General features: G+C 42.5%; 1 protein-coding gene across 1 annotated transcript; it reads left to right on the top strand.

Annotated features, from left to right (window-relative positions):
• The first annotated feature begins 3,688 nt into the window (after nt 1–3,688).
• LOC138213922 (histone-arginine methyltransferase CARM1-like) lies at nt 3,689–10,332 on the top strand. Its single transcript, XM_069175238.1, has 14 exons — nt 3,689–3,781; nt 4,604–4,718; nt 5,151–5,276; nt 5,377–5,477; nt 5,520–5,603; nt 5,694–5,795; nt 6,248–6,358; nt 7,361–7,538; nt 7,729–7,819; nt 9,174–9,255; nt 9,400–9,485; nt 9,687–9,776; nt 9,925–10,062; nt 10,239–10,332. The coding sequence occupies exons 1-14, from the start codon at nt 3,689–3,691 to the stop codon at nt 10,330–10,332; spliced, it is 1,491 nt and encodes a 496-aa protein (XP_069031339.1).
• Nucleotides 10,333–12,855: the final 2,523 nt, after the last annotated feature.

The following is a 12,855-nucleotide window of genomic DNA, read 5'->3' as shown; positions in this document are numbered from 1 at the left end:
AGACAAAACGGAAGTTCTTGTACTTGGTCCTAAACACCTCAGAATGTCAGGAGTCCTGTTTTCCTCTGTTTCCTCTGTTTTACCCGATCACCTCTCCTCCTGTGTCCTCCTCTCCTCACCTCTCGTGGCCACGCCCCTCACCGGTCCCAGCAGCTGCAGTCACTCACCCCTGATCACCACCTGCAGGTGTGCTGCATCTCCCTGATCACCTCCCCGGACTATATGTACCCTGCCCCTGCACTCCTCTGGTTGTAGGTTCATTCGTTAGTACTCCGTCCATCCCGTTCCCATTCCTCCTGCTCCACCTGCAGAGCTACCTGTTGGAGTCACCAGTCGGTTGAGTTGCCCTCCCGACTTGGAAGCAAGTAGACACTGTAGGTGCCACCTTTTGTTTGTTTGTTTTTGTTTATGTGACGCAGAAAAACTCATTCATGTGTTTGTTACTTCTAGACTAGATTATTGTAATTCCTTGTTGTTAGGATGTCCAAATTACTCATTAAAAACCTGCAGCTGATCCAAAATGCTGCAGCAAGAGTACTGACGGGATTTAACAAGAGAGATCAAATTTCTCCAGTTTTAGCTTCTCTTCACTGGCTTCCTGTGAAATCAAGAATATAATTTAAAGTTCTCTTGATGACTTACAAAGCTCTACATGACCAGGCTCCATCATATCTTAGAGATCTTATAGAACCATATAATCCTAGCAGAGCACTTCTCTCTCAGTACGCTGGTCTACTTGTGGTTCCTAGAGTTTCCAGAAGTAGAATGGGAGGCGGAGCTTCAGTTTCCAGGCTCCTCCCCTGTGGAACCAGCTCCCAGTTTGTGTTGGAGAGGCAGAAACCCTCTCTAGCTTTAAGATTAGACTCAAAACCTTCCTTCTTGATAAAGCCTATAGTTAGGGCTGGCTCAGGTAGACCTGAACCAACCCTTAGTTATGCTGTTATAGGCCGAGGCTGCTGGAGGACCTCGTTACATGCTGAGCTTCTTTTCTTTCCTCCTACTCTTTAACTGACTCATACCTCACCATCTTCTTCTCTCCCATAGTTTCTTCTTATTATCTGTTGTCTCCATTCAGTTCCTTCACTCGTGTAGTTTCTGTTCTTTCTTCTCCAGATGTCCCGTCATGGAGCTGCATGTCTCTGCTCTGCGCTTGTCGTCTCCACCAACAGTTCTTCTCTTCTATCTCTATGCTGTCCTTTTCTCTCTCTGCTCTCCTCTCACCCCAACCGGTCAAGGCAGATACTCCGCCCACCTCTGATCCTGGTTCTGTTAACAGATGCTCCGCCCACCTCCGAGTCTGGTTCTGTTAACAGATGCTCCGCCCACCTCCGAGTCTGGTTCTGTTAACAGATGATCCGCCCACCTCTGATCCTGGTTCTGTTAACAGATGCTCTGCCCACCTCTGATCCTGGTTCTGTCAGAGGTTTCTTCCTGTTAAAGAGAGTTTTTCTTCCATCTGTTGGAGGTTTTTCTCCCTTTAAGAGGAGTTTTTTTCCCCCCTCGTTTATGTGGAAATAGTTGAATTGTTGGGTTTCTCTGTATAATATTGTAAAGTCTTGCTGTAAGGACTTTAATGTGTTAAGTGCCATGAAATAACCTGTGTTGTGATTTGGTGCTATATAAATTTAATTTAATTGAATCTGTTGGTTTATATTTCATCTTTTGGTTTGTTTAATCTGTTTGTTTGCGTTTAATCTGTTTGTTTATATTTAATCTGTTGGTTTGTGCTTCATGTGTTTGTTTGTATTAATCTCTTGGTTTATATTTCATTTGTCTGTTTGTTTATATTTAATTTGTTTGTTTATATTTAATCTGTTGGTTTGTTTATTCTATTTTTGTTTAATCTGTTTGTGTCAGGAGTCCTGTTTTACCCCCGATCACCTCTCCTCCTGTGTCCTCCTCTCCTCACCTCCCGTGGCCACGCCCCTCACCGGTCCCAGCAGCTGCAGTCACTCACCCCTGATCACTGCAGGTGTGCTGCATCTCCCTGATCACCTCCCCGGACTATATGTACCCTGCCCCTGCACTCCTCTGGTTGTCAGTTAATTTGTTAGTCACCCGTCTGTTCTCCGTTCGTCCCGTTCCCGTTCCCCCGGCTTCTGTTCCCCTGGCTTCTGTTCCTCCTGCGAAGCTCCCTGTCGGAGTCACCAGTAGGTGGAGTTGCCCTCTCGACTGGGAAGCAGATTGACTTTGGAGCTACCGCCTTGTGTGGTTTTTTTTTTTTTTTGGAATAAAGACTGTATTTTGGAACCGATAGCCAAGTCTGTGAGCCTGCATTTGGGTCCTGGTAAACACCACCTCATAACAGATTGTTTATATTTAATCTGTTTGTTAGTGTTTCATCTATTTTATGTTTAATCTGTTTGTTTGTATTTAATCTTTGTTTATATCTAATCTGTTCATTTGTATTTAATCTGTTTTTATGTTTAATCTGTTTTTTTTTTTTTATCTGTTGGTTTGTTTATATTAAAAAAAAATTGTTTGTGTTTAATCGATTTGTTTGTTTCGTTTGTTCATTTTTAATCCATTTGTTTAATCTTTTTGTTTATATTTAATCTGTTTTTGTATGTGTTCTATTTGTTTGTTTAATGTTTGTTTGCGTTTAATTTGTTTTTTGTTTACCTTTGTTACTTTTTGTTGTGACATCAGACTCATCTCAATTCAGTTTTTTGTTTTTCAGTTGCAGTTCTGATTGTTGTTGTTTGTTGTCTTCATCTTCAATCCTTCTGAAACACGTGTTTAGAACTTAACAGAGACAGGAAGTGAATCGAGACAAGGAGGAGACAGTAAAGGAAGACTGGAGGACAGACATGGAGGACAGGAAGTAAGGAGGAGGAGGTGATGGAGGGGAGAAGGGGGTGATGGAAGGAGGTCATGAGGATGAGGAGGAGGTGGTGATGGAGGGGAGGAAGATATGATGGAGGGGAGGAGATGGTGATGAGGAGGGGATGATGAGGAGCAGGTGATGGAGCGGAGGAAATGGTGATGAGGAGGTGGTGATGGGGGTGATGAGGAGGAGGTAATGGAGGGGAAGAGGAGGTTATTGGGGTGATAGAGGGGTCTTCCCCTCCATCACCTCAATAACCCCAATGAGGAGGAGGTGATGGGGGTGATAAAGGGGGAGGATCAGGAGGTGAAGAGGAGGAAGAGGAGGTGAAGAGGACACCCCCTCCTGACTGAGACTGCAGTATGGATGGTGGCTGCAGTACCCTGAATGACCATAGGTGTCAGTGTTGACAAGTGTTCTCACTCGTCTGTAAAGAGCTTCATCGTGATTATTATTTAGTAGTGGTGGTCACTTCATCATGTTTCGTCTATCAAACCTTCACTTTATGAGACATCAGTTTTAATTATTAACATTAATAAAAGGACCAACAGCCATCTTTAAACTGAAGAAGGAACATGAACTTGATGAAAATATATTGTTACCTCATTTCTATCAACAGTCCATCAGTTCTATTCATGACTTTTATTTTGAAAAGCAAAAACTAACTATAGCTTTTAAACAAATGTAGCAAACAGAAGAATATCTGCTTATGAACTGTTCTCCCCCTTATTCCCTCCTCTGTCTCTTCCCCCTTCCCTCATCCTCATCCTGCTCCTCCTCCTCTTCCTGTTCCTCCTCCTCCTGCTTCTCCTCCTCCTCCTCTACTTTCCTACCAAACATCCTCCTCCTTCAGTCTCCAGAATGGATCAAAGGAGTGAGGAGTCTTTCTCTGTACAGGTTTTCACTCTGCAGGAGGAGGTAAACGAGGAGGCGCACATGGAGACATATGAGGAGGTAACAGTGGAGGCAGCAAGGGGCGCTCTCACTTTTATTCTTCTAATGACCCGTGATTTGTTTACAGATTCTCTCATCTGGTTGTATATATATACATATATATATATATATACATATATGTGTATGTATATGTGTATATGTGTGTATGTATATATGTGTGTATGTATATATATATATATATATATATATATATATATATGTATGTATGTGTATATATATGTATGTATATATATGTTTGTGTATATGTATGTGTGTATATATATATACATATACATACATATATATGAGTGTGTACTGAGGACCACTAGGGGCCATCTCCATAGAGTCCATCTGTAGTACCACTGAGGACCACTAGGGGCTGTCTCCATAGACCCCACTGGGGGCCGTCTCCGTAGAGTCCATCTGTAGTACCACTGAGGACCACTAGGGGCCGTCTCCATAGAGTCCATCCGTAATATCACTGAGGACCACTAGGAGCCGTCTCCATAGACTCCATCTGTAGTACCACTGAGGACCACTAGGGGCTGTCTCCATAGACTCCATCTGTAGTACCTCTGAGGACCACTAGGGGATGTCTCCATCTGTAGTACCACTGAGGACCACTAGGGGATGTCTCCATCTGTAGTACCACTGAGGACCACTAGGGGATGTCTCCATAGACTCCATCTGTAGTACCTCTGAGGACCACTAGGGGATGTCTCCATCTGTAGTACCACTGAGGACCACTAGGGGCCGTCTCCATAGACTCCATCTATTCTGTTTATGGACACTGTTGGAGAAGAACATTAACATGGAACACTGAGATGTGTTTGTGTTCTGGAGGAGAACCAGGTCCAGTCAGAACAGAACCTCAGTGTGCTCAGGCAGAGAGGAGAACAGGAGCTCACTGTGATGATCAGAACACACCTGGACTCTCAAATGATCACTGTGGAGGACGGTGAGGACACGGACACACACACACTCACACACAACTAAATTACCTTTAACTCAGGACTAGTTCAGGACTAAATTAGCTTTAACTCGGCACTAAATCAGTACTAAAATCAGGACTAAATTGGCTTTAACTCGGGACTAATTCAGGACTAGTTCAGGACTAAATCAGTATTAACTTGGGGCTAAATTAGGACTAAATCAGGACTTAAATGGCTTTAACTCGGGACTAAGTCAGGACTAGCTCAGGACTAAATCAGGATTAAATCAGGACTAAATTAGCATTAACTCAGGACCAGTTCATGACTAAATCAGCACTTAATCAGGGTACAACCACATCACACTGTTGATGATGATTCTGTTTTGAGATGTAAAAACAGCAGCAACTCTCCCAGCTGGACTACCAGCTCATTAAAGATGTCTTCCTGTCCTCTTCCAGCTAGTAGAGCTCCAGTTTTCCAGCTCCCTGTTGAAGAGGAGACAGACTGCTGCCAGGTTGGAGCTCAATCCTTCATCATCACCACCAATCAGCTCAGCCTCCTGCTGCAATTCACAACTCCACATGGTTTGTACTCTTATTTTATACTGCTTCTGATCTGGAGAGGTCAGAGGTCAGACGGATGGAGCTGAAAACATCTTTTTTTTTATTATCTTGGACTCCTCAGATATGAAGAATTTCAGGAAGTCACTGAAGATAAAGGAGGACGAGGAGAGGAGGAGGAAGATGGAGGAAGAGGAGAGGAGGAAGATGGAGGAAGAGGAGAGGAGGAAGATGGAGGAAGAGGAGAGGAGGAAGATGGAGGAGAGGAGGAAGATGAAGGAGGAAGAGGAGAGGAGGAAGATGGAGGAAGAGGAGAGAAGTCAGATTTGTGCTTCGTCACAGAGTTCCCAGGTGAGACATCATGAGTCTGATATTAAAAATATAAACTTCAGACCTCTTTTCACTGTGTGTGTGTGTGTGTGTGTGTGTGTGTGTGTGCAGCTGCTCTGTCTGAGTCAGCAGCAGAGTCTCCTGCAGGACTACTTGAGGACGGCCACCTATCAGAGAGTCTTCCTGAACAATGAAGCCGACTTCAGAGACAAGGTAATTATTATTTATTCTACATATGTCAAACAGACTTTCCTATGTCAGCAATCTGTGTAAAATATTTTACACAACACGTAGTTCCGACCCATTTGTTGAAGTCGGGTCTCTTTTGGTCGCTCCGAGCACCCGTACCGTAACACCACGGATAGTCACGCACTTAACATCCTTAGTTACATCCTCAGATATCTTTGTTCGTCAGATATCTTTGTTCGTCAGATATCTGTGTTCGTCAGATATCTTTGTTCCAACCAGACTGAGCTGATCAGTTTAGTGTTTCTATGTTCTGTATTTATTCAGTTGAAGACTAGAAATCCTCTCTGTTGCTAGGGTGGTTGCTAAGGGTCAGTCTACTTCCTGGAGTAGTAAACATTATGTACGTTACATTAGAGTCTGCTGATTGGACTGCTGTGTTCTTCATTCAGTGAATTTTGGATGTCTGGTCTCTGCAGGTGGTTCTGGACGTGTGCTGTGGTTCTGGGATTCTGTCTTTCTTTGCGGTCCAGGCGGGAGCTTCTAGAGTTTATGCTGTTGAGTCCAGTCCGATGGCCAAGTACACACAGGTCAGTACACACACATGTACATACACACACACACACACGCACACGTGTACACGCACACACGCACACATGTACACACACACACGCACACATGTACACACACACATGTACACACACACACGTATACACACACACACACACATGTACAGAGTACATACAGGTCAGGATCAACCATTAGTGATGTCATCAACCATCAGTGATGTCATCGTTGGTTTGTGAACGTTATGAAGCCTCCAGTTCAGATTCTGTCCGTCACCATCTTGATAGTTCGGAGCGGTTTGGAGCAGGAAGTGACCATATTTGGACGAGCTGGGGGAGGAGCCAGCGGTGGATCTGACCGATCTGATTGGAAACCTGACGATACTACGTCCCGCCCACCGATAGCTGTAACCTGACTGCACCACAGGCCTGTCAATCAAACAGACACGCCCCCAAAAACAGGTCTTCTTGAATCTTCTTTTCTAATGAATGAGGGATTATTTTCAGATGGACCTCCAGAAAACTAATAAGAAGGAGTGACTTTAGCTAACAACACCGAGATAACTGATGGACACATTTTATTCACTTTGGATTTGATGAGAGAAGTTGAATGGGAGTCTATGGAGCCGGAGGCTTTTTGGAGCCGACCTCTAGTGGCACTCGCTGGTATTGCAGCTGAAGACACTTCTGGATCAGAACCATTTTACAGACCTGAAGCTACGAACTCTTTTAGAAACAGTCTGTGGAGTCAGTACACTCAGAGTACATATATCTCGTGCAGAGCGTGGCATTCTGCAGAGTTAATGGGTTGAAACAACATCTGGACCAGAGTTCAGGATGGGGGCGAAAGAGAGACCAGGAGAGGCCAGGAGAGGCCAGGACAGGTATACAGATTGTAACATCTGGAGTCCTGAGGACAGATTCCAGTGTGCTGTCCGTCTCTCTGTGGGATGGACAGAACAACATGTCCTCTGCAGTCCTCTGCTGCTCTCTGCTGTTAAATGTGTTGTTTTGTGTCTTCTACAGATCCTGGTCCAGAGCAACCACCTGTCTGAGAGGATCCGGATCCTGGAGGGGGACGTGGACCAGGTCGTATGTCCCGACATGGTGGACGTCATCGTCTCTGAGCCCATGGGACACATGCTCCTCAATGAGCGTCTCATGGGGAGATTCCTGTACGCTAGGAAGTGGCTCAAACCCAACGGTAGGAGGTCATTCAGGTCCATCAGAACCAGGACCTGATGTCCTCAGGAACACTGGACCAGCTCAGCAGACATGTCTCATGTCTCTCACTGTTTTGATTTCGCTCTGTCCCTCTGTCCGTCTCTCTGTCTATCTGTCTCTCTATCTCCCTGTCCCTCTTTCTCTCTGTCTCTCTGTCCATCTCCCTCCAGGCCTGATGTTTCCGTCCTTCGGTGATATCCATCTGGCTCCGTTCAGTGACGAGCAGCTCTACATGGAACACAGCACACGAGCTGGCTTCTGGTCTCTCTCACACACACACACACACACACACACACAAATCCATGCATGAGAACACAAACACACTGGCTCCCTTTCTTTCTCTCTCACTTTGACACACACACACACACACACACACACACACACACACACACACACACACACACACACCGTGTTGGTCCTCAGTCAGCCTTGTTTCCTGCTGGGTGTAAAACGCTCAGCTTCAGTTGTGACTCACAGACCTGAGAGGAGTTCACTGAAGCGTATATATTTTATTATACAAAATATATTTGTTATATCTGATGATAAACTATATTTATTATATCTGGTGATAAACTATATTTATTATATCAGGTGATAAACTCTATTTATTATATCTGATGATAAACTATATTTATTATATCTGGTGATAAACTATATTTATTATATCTGATGATAAACTATATTTATTATATCTGGTGATAAACTATATTTATTATATCAGGTGATAAGCTATATTTATTATCTGGTGATAAACTATATTTATTATATCTGATGATAAACTATATTTATTATATCTGGTGATAAACTATATTTATTATATCTGGTGATAAGCTATATTTATTATATCTGGTGATAAACTATATTTATTATATCTGGTGATAAGCTATATTTATTATATCTGGTGATAAACTCTATTTATTATATCTGGTGATAAGCTCTATTTATTATATCAGGTGATAAGCTATATTTATTATATCTGGTGATAAGCTATATTTATTATATCTGGTGATAAGCTATATTTATTATATCTGGTGATAAACTCTATTTATTATATCTGGTGATAAACTCTATTTATTATATCTGGTGATAAACTCTATATTATATCTGATGATAAGCTATATTTATTATATCTGGTGATAAACTATATTTATTATATCTGATGATAAGCTATATTTATTATATCTGATGATAAGCTATATTTATTATATCTGGTGATAAACTCTATATTTATTATATCTGGTGATAAACTCTATATTTATTATATCTGGTGATAAACTCTATATTTATTATATCTGGTGATAAACTCTATATTTATTATATCTAGTGATAAACTCTATATTTATTATATCTGGTGATAAACTCTATATTTATTATATCTGGTGATAAACTCTATATTTATTATATCTGGAAAAAAAATGGTTTATCATAGTTTAGATGGGATGCGTCTGTGCTTCAGTCGATCTGACACGAGTCACAACAATCAATATCATTAATAAAGTGAGATACTGTGTAATGTTGGTATGAGCAGCATACTGACAGTTTGAAAGGTTCAAGGATGAGCTGTCGATCATCTTCCTTATATTATTATATGATGAGCTCTGCATTTTCTCCTCAGGCAGCAGAGGAGCTTCTACGGCGTGAACCTGAGCGCTCTGCACACGGCTGCAGGGGACGAGTTCTTCAGGCTGCCGATCGTGGTACGATGGTGATCAGCTGTAGTTTATATCCACAGAAACGACCTCGTGACCTCCAGCTCTCTCAGCTTGGAAAAACAAGAACCAATCAAAGTGGTTCTTTTCTTAAATAACAGTGATGATAGTAAAACTGAACGTTTTCTGCAGGACACGTTCGATATGCACGTCCTGATGGCGAAGTCGGTGAAGCACTGCATCAACTTTATGGAGGCTAAAGAGGAAGATCTGCTCCGGTTACACACGCACACATCTATCCTATCTATCTATCTGTCCTATCTGTCTGTCTGTCTGTCTGTCGTTGATGTTCTGGAATTAGAACTGTTGATGTCAACAGATTCAGAATCTGAAGGTTCAGTCCCCACCAACACAGAAGAAGAAGATCTATGAAATAGATATGTTATTGCTCCCATGTTGAAATGAAGCGTCTCCTCCAGGATGGAGATCCCCTTCGTGTTCCCTCTGCTGCAGACCGGACTCGTCCATGGACTGGCCTTCTGGTTCGACGTGGCCTTCCAGGGATCCACGTAAGTTACAGTCTACTAGTGGACATGATTTCACTGAGTCAGCATATTCAGAGCAGAACGAAACATAGAAAACAGGAAGCAATAATAACATGTATCCACTGAGTCAATATGTCCCCTGAACTCTCGTTCTGTCTCTCTGTCCCCCCAGGTCCACCATGTGGTTCTCCACTGCTCCCTCTGAGCCTCTGACCCGCTGGTCACAGGTTAGGTGTTTACTTCACACTCCTCTCTTCGGGAAGCTGGGACAGACTCTGTCTGGTACGGTTCTTCTGGCTGCTAACAGCAGGTAACCCTGTCTGACATCACTCTGACATCACTCTGACTTCACTCTGACTTCACTCTGACATCACTCTGACTTCACTCTGACTTCACTCTGACTTCACTCTGACATCACTCCAACCGTTCAAGCATCTTTTCTCTCCTCTCCAACCGTTCAAGCATCTTTTCTCTCCTCCCCAACAGGCAGAGCTACGACATCCACATCACTGCCACCGTTGACCAGACCGGCTTCAGATCAGGAAACATCCTGGACCTCCACAACCCGTTCTTCAGGTGAGCTGTCTGACTCACTCATCATTATTCAAAGTCAGAGACATAAAGTCCTTTAATATTCTGCTGTATTCCACTCACAGAACATTTTTCATTAACATGTGCTAATAATAATCAACGTTAGTCTTCATGACGTGTCGGCAGTGTTTACTGCTGATTTTCATTCACTGTCATATCAGATTGGGACAAATTCTTATCTTCATTTCAGATCATTTTGCTGATGTTCTCGATTTAAACGAAGATCCAACTGTACGTGTACACTTATATCTCTATTTTAATGATGTCATTATTCAAATTCCTGTTGGTTTCTGTCTTTATTTGGACAATCTGTGTCCCTCAGTCTGTCCCCGTCCTCTCTCTGTGCCAGTTCCCCGGGGTGAACAGGACAGAGTTCTGCAGGAGTTCTGGTCTAGCTGATCAGTCCCTAGCGCTTTGTTTCCATGACGATGAGACCCGAATGTCTCAGAGGATCAGTGGTTCCGGTCGGTGTGTACTGTGATGAGGAGTCCTGGTCTGGGTTCTTTCTCAGTTTTAATTACCCGGTAGGATAAGGTGTGATTCAGATCCAGGGTTCCTCCTCGGTCCATGAAGCACTCTTCCTGAGTTTCATAAAAATCAGGCAGCTGTTTTTAGTTGAATTCTGCTGACAAACAAACAAACCAACCTGACTGAAAACAGATCCTCCTCAGTGGATTTAACCAGTCTGTTTTTTTAAGGAAGCTGAAGTCAGCTTCTGATTGGACATCATGGGGAGAATTAAAGGACCGCTGACTGATCCTCTGCTTGACCTTTGTGCTCCTCCTGTTTTATCTGAGCTGGTTTTCTGTTCCACCCCGTTGGCGACTGTCTGACTTCCTCTGGTTTCACGGGTTTGTTGAGTCACTTTTTGAGTCTTTGCAGTGTTTTCTGGGGGACCATCTGAGACCTGATTGTTTGGGCAGCCCTGTACACGCTATATATCGTTATATATCTTCTTAATCTTTGTTACTTTTTATTTTTATGAATTAAAAAGAAATAAACTAATTCTGTCGTGTGCAACAGTTTGGGCCCCGTATAAGATTATTGTTTTATTCAGGAATGTTTGAAGCGTTCATCAGCAGCTCTCAGATCAGAGTTCTGACTCCTTTCAAACATTTTGTCAACAAACATAGTTGTTAAACGGAAAGTTCAAGTCAAATTTTAGATTTGACATGTACTTCATGCAGATATTGTTTGTCTTCTGTGTACATATTCACACATTCATTCATACACAGGATGTGATGACAGAAGCTGTAGCAGCTTTCTTTACGTCTGGTTAACGTGCTGCTGATTCGGTTTCATGCAGGTTTGGTTGGACTTCAGTGTGAATTACAGCTTAGTGTACATTTAGTGAAAATCCTGTTAGTCTATCAGTGTTACTGCTCTCATATGCAGACAAACACGGCTGTTATATTTATAACGTATATCATGATGTATTCATGTGTCCACTTTAAAGATCTGTTTCCTAAACTGTAAGAACTAAATAGGAACAATCTGAACTTTTATGATTAATGATGAATTCCATGTCTAAGGATTTATAGAACTGTTAATTAGTTTAACATTATGTTTTTAAAATATACTTTTAAAAACATTTAATCCACTTTTAAATTCTCTACTTTTAAACCTGACAGTGACTGATGGAGATCTGGCGCCCTCTGCTGCTACAAACATTCACAGGCATGAAGACAGTATGAAACTTGTATATAAAGTATCAATATATAGATAGATAGATAGTTACTTTATTAATCCCACAAGGGGACATTTTTTCACTACAGCAGCATTATAGGTACAGGAAAGCAATAGAACAACAGTAAAAAAATATTAAATATAAAAATGCACAGCATATACAATAAAATAGAATAATTACATTAAAACTAACTGAACAATAGTGCAAAGATTTAAAACAAGAAAACAGACAACCAACGGTGTTATTGTTATGTGATGGATTTTGCCAGAGGTGAGTTATTGTACAGTCTTATTGCAGTGGGCAGGAATGATCTCCTGTATCTGGAATGATCTCCTGTATCTGTTCTTGTGACAGCGGAGCTGGAGGAGTCTTTTGGAGAACGTCCTCCTCTGTCCCTGCAGCAGGTGGAGAGGGTGGTCAGGATTATCCAATATGGATAATAGTTTGTTCAGCATCCTCCTCTCCACCACCTTTTCCAGGCTGTCCAGTTTGTAGTCAATGATGGAGCCGACCTTCTTCACCAGTTTGTTAAGTCTGTTGGTGTCTCCAGCTCCAATGCTGCCACCTCTCCCCCCCAGCAGACTACTAGAAGTACAGTTCACTGGCCACAACAGATGGTAGAACATCTCCAACATCTCGCTGCACACATTGAAGGATCGAAGTTTCCTCAAGAAAAAGAATCGACTCATCCCCTTCTTGTAGACAGCGTTGATGTTGGTCTTCCAGTTCAGTCTGTTGTCATAGAGACACCAGGTACTTGTACTCAACCATGCACCTCCTCTCCCAGAACTCTCTTTGAAGTTGAGGACTCTGTGTCCATGCAGC

Source organism: Embiotoca jacksoni, unplaced genomic scaffold, assembly GCF_022577435.1.
Source record: "Embiotoca jacksoni isolate LCO1_2020_lvr unplaced genomic scaffold, fEmbJac1.0.p SCAF_65, whole genome shotgun sequence".
Classification (NCBI taxonomy): Eukaryota; Metazoa; Chordata; class Actinopteri; family Embiotocidae; genus Embiotoca; species Embiotoca jacksoni.
Note: the sequence above shows the minus strand (reverse complement) of the source record. Positions and strands in the feature narration are given on the sequence as shown.

Coding starts and splice junctions, on each gene's coding strand:
- LOC138213922 (XM_069175238.1), top strand. CDS start 3,689: ATGGATCAAAGGAGTGAGGAGTCTTTCTCTGTACAGGTTTTCACTCTG. Junction 4,719..5,150: donor AATGATCACTGTGGAGGACG/GTGAGGACACGG, acceptor GTCCTCTTCCAG/CTAGTAGAGCTCCAGTTTTC. Junction 6,359..7,360: donor CGATGGCCAAGTACACACAG/GTCAGTACACAC, acceptor TGTCTTCTACAG/ATCCTGGTCCAGAGCAACCA.